The following is a 14467-nucleotide window of genomic DNA, read 5'->3' as shown; positions in this document are numbered from 1 at the left end:
ATATATTTTTTTTTGTATGTCTATAAATCAAATTATGAGATTGATATTGATATTTTGCATTTTATACATCACCCTCTAAAGGTCCGTAAGGGTCGAAATATGGACATTTAAATTAGTGAGGCTCATTTAAAATCTTAAACATGAAATATTAAATTAATTAGATAGATTAGATTATCTTGGACCATGTTTGTTTTTGACTTAATTGACTTAATGTTATGCAACTTAATTTAAAAAGTCATAGAGGAGTGTTTATTTTTAACTTATTAAATTAGTTTCGTCTTAATAAAAAAAACTAAATTAAGTGTGAGTTTACATTTAAGCTCTTACTTTTTAATAACTGTTATTATAACTGTTTACATATAAGGTTAATTTAGTAATTTTAATTATTCAGACAATTTTTCAGCACATAAAATAAACACTAATTATTTATTTATCACTTATTTCTCATAAACATCATATTCAGGACTTAATAAGAAAAAAATCAAATGGAGCCCTCGTCCTGTCACTTCTATTTTCTACTATCTCATGCATTTGATCATGAATGGATTTAGCAGTTAAAGGAATTTTATGTATTAAACTACCACAAATACAAGTTTACAATGTACCCATTTATTATTTTCATATACATAATAAGCAATTTTGATTTCGAAGAAGTAAATGATATATATAGATTGTCACGAGCTAGTGACCTAGTGTCCATCTAGGCGCCGGCTCCTGCCACTAAAAGCCCCTCCATTTTGTGATGTTGATGTGCTTGTTTCCTTGTCCCTAACATTCCTCCTTTGTTCAGTTGTTGAACCACTTGCGTTTCCCCCGACCCGACGGCTTCTCCCTTGGAAAGCCACTCCAGTTGACGAGTCCCTCTGAATCGGACTATTCATCTGGTATCCAATTTCCCAATATGCCACCAGTTTGTGACTACAGATAGATGATTTAAGAACAAACAACCAAAAATAAAATAAAAATGACCCACAATTTGCGTTTCTTGGCATCCTCAATGTATTGTTTTACTAAAAAAAATAAAATAAATTAACATGTTAAGGATACACCCAAAAAGGAGTCTTGCAAAAGTTGCTACCACCAGCAAGAGGATAAAGAACTGTCAAGAAGTAATATAAATGGCCAACACCTATTCCTTTTAAACTTGGCATCAACCGATTTCCAAGCACTAAATCGATAGCAAGCATAGCCCAAGGTAAATAGTGTTGAAAAATCGTGTGTACTTTTACCAAATCAGATTAACGCAGCGGATAGTTAAAATAATAATCTTTAATTATTTTATGAACAAAATTTATACAAGATTAAATTTTCACTTATTTAATGAAACATGCACACAATTAATCTTTCCCAGTGATCCAGTTACACCATAATAATTGTCATGAATATAAAATAAAAGAGGAGTTAACGATATACCTTTCTTGGAGAAATTGATGAGACGGAGAGAAACTTACGATCAAAAATATGACCGTCTCTTAGGATAGTCCACACTACACTTCAAACAACGTCAATGGATGCTAGTCCAAACCCAAGTAATAATTAATCAACCTTTGATTAATATTATGAACTCAAAATGATATTCTTACTTACTCTCTTTTTAATTCTCTCGTATCTACTTATGAAGGCAAAAGAAAGGAATATATATTACACTTTAGAAACACCCGTGAACCTTATATCAATCCGTGAATATTTTACTTTTTGAAAGAATCCAATTTAGGATATTGAATTTGATTTACGTAATATCATAAAGTCGTATTTCTCAAATACTTCAGGGGTAGTTTATGAAACTTATAATTAATAATTTCTATCATGTCAGAATAGTAAATTAATTAATTTCGTTTCATTTACTATTCATATGAATAGTAAATGAATTAATTTCGATTTACTATTTTGTTACTTGAGTAATATATATACATCATATATATATTTATTTGACGTCTCGGTGTATATGTGTGTGACCCCGAAGGCTCAAATGAATTTGGCCATATAGTTATATGTTGTACCTTGCACATTAATCCTTCAGACTCCCACTTGTGCATGGCACAACACCAAGTAACTATACAAACAATGGTAAGCGTCTAGCAACACGTCATTGTCCCCAAATTCATGTGAGGGTAGTTTCTCGAAACTGTTTATGGTAAGTGTTAAATGTCATTCGTCCTTTTGTTTCAGATACTTTAGTTAAACTTGAGATATGGATCATCGGTCATTCTCATTTGTTTAACGATTTTATTTCTCGATCTTAGAACTGAATTAGATCACCAAATTAATTAAGTATCATCTTAATTACATCTGGGTGCGGCCACACAAATATCTTATTCATTCATCGAGGAGCTCAAAAAGTATCTAACTCCAAACATTTTAGAGGAACAAATCCTATATTTCATACACGTGTCTATCACGAGCTTTACATTATACCCAATGATGGCCTTTATAACAGCCTTATTCAGGACAGCGTTTAACCATATCAAAGTACAATGCTACACTCATCAATACGGGCGTGCATCTCAAGTCTAAGGACACAAAGACATAATCACTAAAAGATTCACTACTGACTACGATCCATATAGTGACATCTCATGGTTGGGTCATTCCAGTATTCATCATCAATGAATACATATGAATTTTGGTCTCAACAAGGTAACTATTCATCATCAATGAATATAACCAAAATTTCACATTAATCTTAATTCATGTTATTCCCATAACATGATCGATTATGGAGATTTTGAATAATCAACAATTATTCATGGATTAAACATGCTAATATAGAACACAGTGATATAAATGAAACTGATCATACCAACTATATATCAATTCATTAAGATAAAACTGCTTAATGTTCCAAAAATATCCAAATATTAAATTACAAATTAAAAAGATCAGCAGCATAACGAAGTCCAATACTACTAGCATGATCATCATGCTTGTTGTGTGTCATGGGCTTCGTGAACGGGTCAGCCACATTATCATCTGTATGAACCTTAAGAATACTAATATCATTCCTCTCAACGACTTCTTGAATGTAGTCAAATTTTCGAAGAATGTGTCTGCTACCTTTACGTACACGTGATTCTTTCGCTAGTATAATAGCACTTGAATTATCACAATACATTTCCATAGGGGATTCAATGCTGGGAACTACTCCAAGTTCAGCAATAAACTTCCTAATCCAGACAGCTTCTTGAGCAGCTTCTGATGCAGCAATGTATTCTGCTTCTGTTGTAGACTGTGCAACTGTGCTCTGCTTTGAGCTTCTCCAATCAACTGCCCCGCCATTCATGACAAAGACATACCCTGACTGGGATCGAGAATCATCTCGATCAGTTTGGAAACTAGCATCTGTATAACATCTAATACTCAACTCTTCTTCCAAACCACCGTAAACCAAAAACATATCTTTAGTCCTTCGCAGATACTTAAGAATGCTCTTAACAGCAATCCAATGTTCTTCACCTGGATTCTGTTGATAACGACTCGTCAAACTTAAGGCTAACGAGACATCAGGTCTAGTACATAACATGGCATACATAATGGATCCTATAGCCGAAGCATACGGAACACATTTCATTCGTCTTATCTCATCAGGTGAGATAGGACTTTGAGACTTGCTCAAGGTTATGCCTTTTTGCATGGGCAATGCTCCGCGCTTGGAGTTTTGCATGTTAAATCTTCGTAAGATTTTGTCAATGTATGTACTTTGACTCAAACCAATAAGCCTTTTATATCTATTTCTATAGATCCTGATTCCAAGAATATACTTAGCTTCTCCAAGATCTTTCATGGCAAAACATTTTCCAAGCCAAGATTTGACATCTTGCAAAGTTGGAATGTCATTTCCAATAAGTAGTATGTCATCAACATACAAGATCAAGAAGACAACTTTGCTCCCACTAGCTCTAATGTAAACACAGGGCTCATCTTGGTTTTGAGAAAAACCATATTCTTTGATTTTCTGATCAAACTTAAGATTCCAGCTCCTGGATGCTTGCTTTAACCCATAAATGGATTTTAGAAGCTTGCATACTTTAGTAGGATACTTAGGATTCACAAACCCTTCCGGCTGAACCATATATACGTCCTCGCTTAGGTCGCCATTTAGGAAAGCGGTTTTGACATCCATTTGCCATATTTCATAATCATGAAAAGCAGCTATGGCAATAAGTATCCTAATTGATTTAATGCTTGCAACTGGTGAATAAGTTTCCTCATAATCAATTCCTTGAGTTTGAGTATAACCTTTTGCCACCAATCGAGCCTTAAAAGTGTTTACATTACCGTCCATGTCTGTCTTCTTCTTAAAGACCCATTTACACCCCACTGGTTTACAGTTGGGTGGAAGATCAATCAAGTCCCATACTTGATTATCTTTCATGGACTGCATCTCTGCATTCATAGCATCTCCCCATTTGTCAGATTCTGGATCTGATATGGCCTCACGGTAGCTAGAGGGTTCATCATAATCCCCTAGATGAGGTTCATCTGAATTAATTAGAAGATTCAACTTCTCCGGTCGATGAGGAGTTCTACTAGATCTACGAATTACAGGTGCAACACGTTCTGGCTCATCAACAATGTGTTCAGTTTCAACGCGCGGTTGGCTAGTGCCTTCAGAAGGTATGTTACTTTGTGATTCTTGAATTTCTTCAAGATCTATTTTACTCCCACTGACTTCTTGTAAGAGAAGATCTCTTTCAAAGAATTCAGCAAAACGAGCAGTAAACACTTTGTTTTCAGCTCGGTAGTAAAAGTAGTAACCCATTGTTTCTTTTGGGTATCCCACAAAGTGACATTTGATACCTCTGGGTTCTAACTTGTTTGAAGTGTCACGTTTCACATACGCTTCACAACCCCAGACTTTCAAATAAGACAGCTTAGGACTCTTTCCATGCCATAACTCAAATGGTGTCTTTTCTACCTTCTTGGTTGGAACCATATTGAGTATGCGTGCAGCAGACTCTAATGCATAACCCCAAAAAGACATTGGTAGAGTAGTTAGACTCATCATAGATCGAACCATATCAAGTAAAGTTCGATTCCTCCGTTCAGACACACCATTGTGTTGTGGTGTGTAAGGTGGAGTGAACTGTGAGACAATCCCACGATTCTTCAGGTGGTCCAAAAACTCTTGACTCATATATTCCCCTCCCCGATCAGAGCGAAGGGCTTTAATGGTCTTTCCAAGTTGATTCTCTACCTCATTTTGGAAGATTTTGAATGTATCAAAAACTTCATGTTTATGTTTCAGCAAGTAAACATAACCATATCTACTATAATCATCAGTAAATGTAACGAAGTATGATTCACCATTTCTAGACATAGTTCTAAAAGGGCCACACACATCAGTATGTATTAGTCCTAAAAGATCTTCAGCTCTCTCACCTAAACCGGAGAAAGGAGCCTTTGTCATCTTTCCACATAAACATGACTTGCATACATCAAATGACTCAGAGTCAGTTGATTCCAAAAGCCCATCCGATTGGAGTTTTGAAATGCGTTGTTTATTTATATGACCAAGACGACAATGCCATAGATAGGTCTTGTTCAAGTCTTGCTTGAATCGTTTGGCAGTACAGGTATATACAAAATTATTATTTGAAATCACACCATGCATATCAATTTCAAAAATACCATCACGTGGAATAGCATTAAAATAAAATACATTATTCTTAGAAACTGAAATACCAAAGTGCGTAAATGTAAGTTCAAAACCAACATTTTTCAAAAGAGAAACTGAAATTACATTGCTCGTAATACTTGGAGCATAATGACATTGCTCCAACAAAACAATAAGACCACTAGGTAGAGTAAGCTCATAGGTTCCAATAGCTTCAACAGCAGCTCGAGCCCCATTGCCCACTCTTAAGTCTAGTGTGTCTTTCTTCAGTCTCTTACTTCTTCTCATTCCCTGCATATTGTTACAGATGTGAGTACCACAACCGGTATCAAAAATCCAGGAATCACTAGAAAAAGTATATAACTGTATATGAAATATACCTGACTTGCTGGTCTGGCCAGCTTTGCCTTTTCTCAACTCAGATAGGTATGAAGGACAGTTCCTCCTCCAGTGGCCAACCTTTCTACAGTGGAAACAGTCGGCGTCTTTAGCTGGGTTTTCTTTCTTGGGGGGTGGTGGAATTTTCTTCTTAGCAATTGACTTGCCTTTTCCTTTTCCCAAAGTTTTCGGCTTATTCTTCTTCACCTTACCATCCCTAATCATTAGGATACCTGGATTGGAAACCTTAGATGGAATATTCTGTTCAGCAGTTTTAAGCATCGAATGCACCTCTGCCAGAGATTTCTCCCAACCTTGCATATTGTAATTCATCACAAATTGGTCATACGATTTTGGTAGTGAATTCAAAACCGTGTTCACAGCCAAGTTAGGCGGCAAGGTAGTTCCAAGTTTTTCCAATCGGTCAATGTAGCTTTTCATTTTCAAGACATGAGAGCTCACTGACTGACCTTCCTCCATTTTGCATGTTTGAAGAAGCTTATAAGTTTCATACAACTCTTGACTAGCTTGTTTCTGAAACATATTTTTCAGCTCAGTCATCATATCATATGCTGTACGATCTTCCATTTCCTTTTGGAGGTCAGGAGTCATACTAGCAAGCATGATTAAAGCTATCTTCTCTTGCTCATCGAACAACTTCCGATAAGCAGTTTGTTGAGCAGCAGTAGCTGTCTCAGGAGGAGCATCGGGTAAGGGTTCTTCAATTTTGTTCAACTTCCCTTCATATTTGAGAACGATTCTCAAGTTGCGCTGCCAGTCTAGGAAGTTTGAACCATTGAGTTTCTCCTTCTCCAACAAAGAACGGAGTTTGTTTTGGTTTACGTTTTGATTGTTTGACATCTACATAAGAACAAGATTCAATTTAGTATTTTCGATATAAAACTTTAATAAATTAACTACCCAAGTTTTATATATTTTAAAAACAATTAATTTACGAAAGCCTAAGATCCACATAGAGGTTCCATAACTACATCTGTTGATCAGCTAGTAGTTATAGAGTCTATTGGTAGGTAGCGGTTACCAATTGCATTACAAGTGCAACTCTTAGATCTTTATGGGACTCAGAAATATGTGTAGTTCAACAAACTACTATTATCTACTAGCATGTTTGTCCCATCCTTGCCTCGAACTCAGGTCTCACCGTGAATACGATTAAGTCGTCCAATTTGAAAACAGTGGAAATTCAGCCTAGTCTCACTCGTAACTGAAAATCCTCCTCGTGGCTATAATTCGATTAGGTCTCACCGTAATCAAAAAATAACGAGGAGTGTTTGCAAGCTCATTGGATGGCATGACTTAAATTTGACGGGTATTTTGAAAAAGTTTGTGTTAACGAATAATGCATGCACACAAGATTCGCTACACTATTTGTTAAAAATCATTTTAACCAATTTTATATATGTCGATCGTGTTTATGCGTCTAGTTTGTTATTTTATTTTATATATAAAAGTTACAAATACACATTGTGTATCGTTTTAAAACAATTTTAAAAGATGTCGCCCATATATATTATTTGAGTTTCAAAAAAAAAAACATTTAACTTTAAACTCGTTAGAGTTTAACTTTTTAAAATCATCAATTTTAATCTTGAAACTCGTTACCGGTTTTATTTGATGTTTTCATCAAAAACATTTAGCATATATATTCTAATCAACAATTATATATAAATGCAAAAATAAAACACAACCATGCATCACACACACATAGCCTAGCCCAAAAATCCTATGCTTGATCCCATGAGCCGACATGGGATCAAGAGGTCAAACTAAGGGTAATATCGTAGCTCCCACTTAATTCAAGAATTAAGTGAAAACTTAACAAAACGCCATCGTTGTCAATTTGACCTGTTCGCCATCTTCTAAGCCAAAAGCATGTTGTATTGTATCTTCAATCTTCATCTTGTTACATTTATTTAATTTTGAAATTACAACTAAACTAATACTTTTACAAATTGAAATAAACTTAAATACAATACTATGAAAAAGAAAAATAAATATAATACAACTTTGGCTTCAAAATGGCCTTTCTAATAATACAAATAATCAACATGACATAATATTGCCGTAATCAACAATCACAACAAACATACATAGGTCGGGGCAATATGGCTATGTGTGCAATCACAATTCTAATAACTACATTATTAAAACCTACATATGGCTTGTCCATGGTTACAATGCATGTGTACAATCATGGAATATAACAATCAACAATTATAATAAATATTCAAGCCATAACAATTAAATCTACAATTTAAAATAGTGATATTCTTTCAATCATATTTGTGCGTCATGAGGTTAAGTCTAAATCAACCGTGTTGACTTTAAAAACCAAAAAGGTTTCGACTTTTACCAATTCACCACAAAGCTAAATTTAAAGAAAATCACGCGACAATTAAGATGGTGTAAAAGCGGCTCTGATACCACTGTTGAAAAATCGTGTGTACTTTTACCAAATCAGATTAACGCAGCGGATAGTTAAAATAATAATCTTTAATTATTTTATGAACAAAATTTATACAAGATTAAATTTTCACTTATTTAATGAAACATGCACACAATTAATCTTTCCCAGTGATCCAGTTACACCATAATAATTGTCATGAATATAAAATAAAAGAGGAGTTAACGATATACCTTTCTTGGAGAAATTGATGAGACGGAGAGAAACTTACGATCAAAAATATGACCGTCTCTTAGGATAGTCCACACTACACTTCAAACAACGTCAATGGATGCTAGTCCAAACCCAAGTAATAATTAATCAACCTTTGATTAATATTATGAACTCAAAATGATATTCTTACTTACTCTCTTTTTAATTCTCTCGTATCTACTTATGAAGGCAAAAGAAAGGAATATATATTACACTTTAGAAACACCCGTGAACCTTATATCAATCCGTGAATATTTTACTTTTTGAAAGAATCCAATTTAGGATATTGAATTTGATTTACGTAATATCATAAAGTCGTATTTCTCAAATACTTCAGGGGTAGTTTATGAAACTTATAATTAATAATTTCTATCATGTCACTTTCATGTGAATAGTAAATTAATTAATTTCGTTTCATTTACTATTCATATGAATAGTAAATGAATTAATTTCGATTTACTATTTTGTTACTTGAGTAATATATATACATCATATATATATTTATTTGACGTCTCGGTGTATATGTGTGTGACCCCGAAGGCTCAAATGAATTTGGCCATATAGTTATATGTTGTACCTTGCACATTAATCCTTCAAATAGAACCCCTGCATTCTCATTAAACAAAAATGATCACTTCATTGAACTAATCATACCAAAAATTATGCAAATGGACAATTATATAAGAATAAAGATACCTTCAACTCCACGAGACTTTGAATGTTTATACGAGTGTTTGGGAATTCACGACTCCAAACATAAACAATCATGAAAACCAATGAGCCTCCCATGGCTGGAGACCATAGAAACGGAATTGCGGACAAAACCTAATAAAAGACACCATGTATCGAAATGGCCATTTATAACAAGTTCAATATCATACCATAGACTAACCAAAATAAAATATCATAAAGATAAAGAAAAAAATGGTTGCTTGCTAGTATACCAATAGTGAGAGTGCTCCAAAGAAGAACATCCATATGTAATCAGCGGTCCTCTTGTCAAAAGGACCCCTCTCTAACTGAACCCCGTATCTTAATCTGGAATAACCGGCACACCCAACTTATTAAAAACTCTTCCTATATACATAACTATATATATTGGTAAAATAACTTACATGATTAACAGGCGAAATGCAAATGTGAAAGAGAAATATCCAATAAAGAAGAAGTTTGTTATAAGCCTCCAAATCTGCATCATTGAAATTTTATGGATGCTTCAAAAATATGCATACAAATCAGTGGAGGTGGCATAGACGTTTTGGGCAAGTACCTTTATGGTATGGGTCGAATTGCGATCAAGTTGACTCGTAAAATTTTTGGCCTATTTCTTTTCTTAACAAACCCATGCTAGCATTAAATATGATTACTAAAACTAGTTATTTCAACAATAATCTGAGTTTTTATAATCTAGTTGTATGCATGTAAGATACACCATGACCCGTGGGCAACTGACAACCATATTACTTGACCACTTGACTCCTTATAAAAATATATATATAACCAGAACTAACTCATTCATAAATAAATGGGTCAATTTGGCCACCTTTACCAACCAGTGGTCTAACTTCTAAGTACCTGAAACTGCTTGAACACGTCATCATAATAAAGAGCTAATATGCTTGGGTGGTAGAGCTGAAGATGGCAGCCCAAAGATGTCAACAAACAGATGGTTGCATACTTCTTGGAAACAGGTGGTATGGAATTATAATACCTGAATAAAAGAGTTCCAAAAACATCAATCTTTTCTCACTATCTTTAACCCTTTTTGTAAAATATCATTTTTTTTTACAGCAATATATATACTTAGGAACACCATAAACAAATAAATCCAACTTCTATTTTTGAAATAAGCCAATTTGGTAGGGGTCGAATCGAATACATAAAACTGATGATTGATGAATTTAGACGTAGGACTTACTGCATAGGAGTAGACATTGTTGAAGTAGGTAGGTACTTCTTGTGATCACAATATCAATGAAATGTATTATACTTATATATATAATGTTTCGGTTTCTAAATTGTTGCCATTTGGCTATGTTTGTTTTTATGGGTATATATAGACTATATAGTACAGTATAAATTAAGGCATGCTTATAATAACTTTAATTATGTTATAATTCAGTAAGCTTATAACTACCTTTAATGGTTATAAGAACAAGGAGAGAAAAAGAGAGAAGAAAGATTGATATTGATATTGATATTTCAAGAGAAATGGTACACCTTAAATGGTTACCATACATGTCTATTTATAGTATAAAATATTACTATGCAAGAAATATAATAATAATAAAATTAACATCCAATCTAGATATTTTATAACACAATCTAGATATTTTATAACACTCCCCCTTGGATGACAATTTTATTAGAGAATAACTAGTACTGCCTCGTTAAAAACCTTGCTAAAGAAAACCCATTGGGATAAAACTTTAGCTAAGGGAAAAAGAGTGCAGTATAGAGTTGACTCCCCCTCAAGTAGGCAACGCCTGAGTTGTTACATCTTCTGAACATGCCTCATGCCAATATTATGAACGTGTGTTCTGAAAATAGCAGTTGGCAGTGCTTTGGTATAAAGATCAGCAGAGTTGTTGATTGAACGTATCTCATTTTAATCTGGTTGTCTTTTACGAGATCTTGAGTATATGAGAAGAATCTGAGGTTTTTATCTGAAACTGTATCATCTAAATCTTTTATGTACAAGTTTAGCCCCTGTGATTTGTCTACAGTCTCCTTCATGGTTTGCTCAAACCCTTGTTTCAATTCCTATTCCCTTGTAGTCTTTTCTGAGCCTTACCAACATACCATTATTTTCCATCAAACTTATGACCGTTAACACCGTCTATGGCTTTGGCGCCTCGTCAGTATTTATATTTTGTTCAGTCACTTTTGATACTCTTCTTTCATTTGTATTATGCAAGCTGCATTATCTTCATATATAGTTGTTGGTGAAGATAGTTGTTAGTCTTTTATAGCGTTCTAGTCCACAAGAATCAATAATGATTTGTGTCATTGATCTCAACCAAACACATTTTCGAGTAGTTTCATATAATGCAATCACTTCGTCATGATTTGATGATGTTGCAACAAGTGTTTGTTTTAAGAACGCCATGATTTTGTGGTACCTCCATTTAGGAATACATATCGAGTTTGAGATTTATCTTTATAAGGATTTGATGAATGACCTGTATATACATAATCAACCAAATCTTGTTTTGAAACGTTAGAATAAAATAATTTTAAATCAGCAGTTTCTCAAGGGGATCAAAATATGTGTTTGATCCCGCTCCATTGTCATTTGAGCTGAATCTTGCCAACAAATTAACTGCAAGAGAAATGTCAGGTCTTGTACAATCTATAAGATACATAAGAACCTCAATTGCACTAAAATATGGAACTTCCGATCTGTTAAGATTTTCATGATCTTCGCAGGGATGAAATAGATCAGTGTCAATATTGAGTGATCTAACAACAATGAGTTTGTCTTTAAAAAAATGTTTTAAAATCTTTTCGGTATAAGTTGTTTGATGTACAAGTAAACCATTAGGCATATGCTCAATTTGCAATCCAAGGTAATACTTGGTTTTTTCAAGATCTTTCATTTCAAAATAATTCTTTAGAAGTTGAATGATTTCATAGATCTCTTTATTTGTTCATATGATGTTAAGAACATTGACATAAACAACTACGATCTCATATCCGAACATTGTTTTTATAAAACATACGTGCAAAATAAGTTTATATTTATACCCTTTTTTTTTATCAAGTAGTCATCTAATCGGTTATACCACATACGTCCCGTTTGTATAAACCCATTTAGAAATCTTTGTGATTTAATGGAATATATTCCCTTGGGTTTTACATTAGATGCTTATGATACCTTAACTCTTTAGGTATATTCATATATATCATTATTAACTTATCCATACAGATAAGTAGTAACAACATTCATGAGATGCATTTAAATAACTACCAGGTTGATTAAGTATCTAATAAGTAATTGTATCCATTACAGGAGGATAAGCTTTCCTCCTAATTCATTTATGGTCTTTGTGGGAAATATTGAGTTACAAGTCTAGTTTTCCTTGTAACTTCATTTGCACATTTCTTTTCGGATAAAAATTCATTTGTATCCCATACGTTTCACATCTTTAAAAGTGATAACGATTGATCCGAAAACTTTTCTTTTATCGAGCGATTCTAATTCAGCTCGTATTGTTCCTTTCCATTGAGCTCAATCATGTCCATTTTGTATATTCAATGACAGATTTTAGTTCCAGATCATCATCTTTATTCATGATGTCATTGTAACATTATATGAAAATATCTCATAGAGATTTTAATTTCATTTCGGTTCCATAATATTGCATAATTTATCGCAATTTTAGTATTTACATTTATCAATATCCTCTGCAGAAGGAATATTGATTTGTGGTTCTTCTTGAACACTTTCTTTTACCTCATTATCAGCTGATTTTCTTTTTCGAGGATTTTTATCTTCGGAACCAATTGATCTTCCACGTTTGATGCGTGGCAAAGACTCAACGGTGACATTATTGCCAGCTTTTGGAATTTCAGTTCGAGCTGAAGCATTTATCGCTGGTATATATGATTTAGTCACCTTTTTTTTTATATCTGTAAATGCATAAAGTAATTAATTTGCAAGTTCTTGCATATGCATTATTTTTTGAACTTTCGTTTTACATTCTTTTGTGCGAGTTCAATATACCTTAATTGATGTTCACATCATGAAGCATCATTTTATTATTATTTTTTTACTTCACCCCCCTAATCTAGGGAACAATGTTTTATTAAAATGACAATCAGCAAAACGTGCTGTAAAAACATCACCCATCATGGGTTCAGTATATCTTATGATTGAAGATGTTTTATATCCAAAATATATTACCATCTTTCTTTGAAAAAATATTTTATTGTGTTGTGGTGATACAATTGGAATATACACTGCACAACCAATGTTCTACGGTGGAAAATATTTGGCTCTTGGCCAAAATCAAGTAGTAAGTGAAAATATTTATGACTTCCACATGGTATAATGCGAATTAATGTCGCAGCATGTAAATTTACATGTCCACATATAAATATTGATAGTTTTGTACTCATTATCAATTGTCTAGTTATTAGCTGCAAGCGTTTATCTATTGATTTAGCTAAACCAATTTTGTGTATGCACATGAGCAACTGGATGTTCAACAACAATCCCTGTAGATATATAATGATCATTAAATGCTTGAGATGTTAACTCACCAGCATTATCAAGTCTCATCCTTTTAATGGTGTAATCAGAATAATGTGTTCTCAATTTAATAATTTGTGCAAGAAACTTTGCAAATGCCATATTACGGCTTGATAACATACAAATATGAGACCATCCGCTAGATGCGTCTATTAGAACCATGAAATATCAAAATGGTTCACATGATGGATGAATTGGTTCATATATCTTACCTTGAATTCTTTCAAGAAATATTTGTGATTCTTTTTCACAATATACTTTTCATTAATCACCATATGTGTTTTCCATTAATCACCATATGTTTTTTTTTTTTTTTTATAAATCACCATATGTGTTTTTTCATCATATATCCTTTTCATCATATACGCTTTTAATCATATGCGCTGTGTTTTTCACCATATGCGCTTTTAATCATATGCGCTGTGTTTTTCACCATATGCGCTTTTAATCATATGCGCTTTTCATCATATGCGATGTGCTTTTCATCATATTCGCTTTTTATCATATGCGCTGCGCTTTTCATCATATGCGCTTTTCATCATAT

The 14467-nt window shown here is 33.4% G+C and overlaps 1 protein-coding gene across 1 annotated transcript; it reads right to left on the bottom strand.

Moving 5' to 3' along the window:
* Window positions 1-1037: 1037 nt before the first annotated feature.
* Window positions 1038-10604, bottom strand: LOC139895692 (derlin-1-like). Its single transcript, XM_071878223.1, has 6 exons — window positions 10588-10604; window positions 10245-10380; window positions 9785-9858; window positions 9614-9707; window positions 9362-9494; window positions 1038-1204 (listed from the first exon to the last, which is right to left on the bottom strand). The coding sequence occupies exons 1-6, from the start codon at window positions 10602-10604 to the stop codon at window positions 1038-1040; spliced, it is 621 nt and encodes a 206-aa protein (XP_071734324.1).
* Between the last annotated feature and the right edge of the window lie 3863 nt (window positions 10605-14467).

Source organism: Rutidosis leptorrhynchoides, chromosome 3, assembly GCF_046630445.1.
Source record: "Rutidosis leptorrhynchoides isolate AG116_Rl617_1_P2 chromosome 3, CSIRO_AGI_Rlap_v1, whole genome shotgun sequence".
Classification (NCBI taxonomy): Eukaryota; Viridiplantae; Streptophyta; class Magnoliopsida; order Asterales; family Asteraceae; genus Rutidosis; species Rutidosis leptorrhynchoides.
Note: the sequence above shows the minus strand (reverse complement) of the source record. Positions and strands in the feature narration are given on the sequence as shown.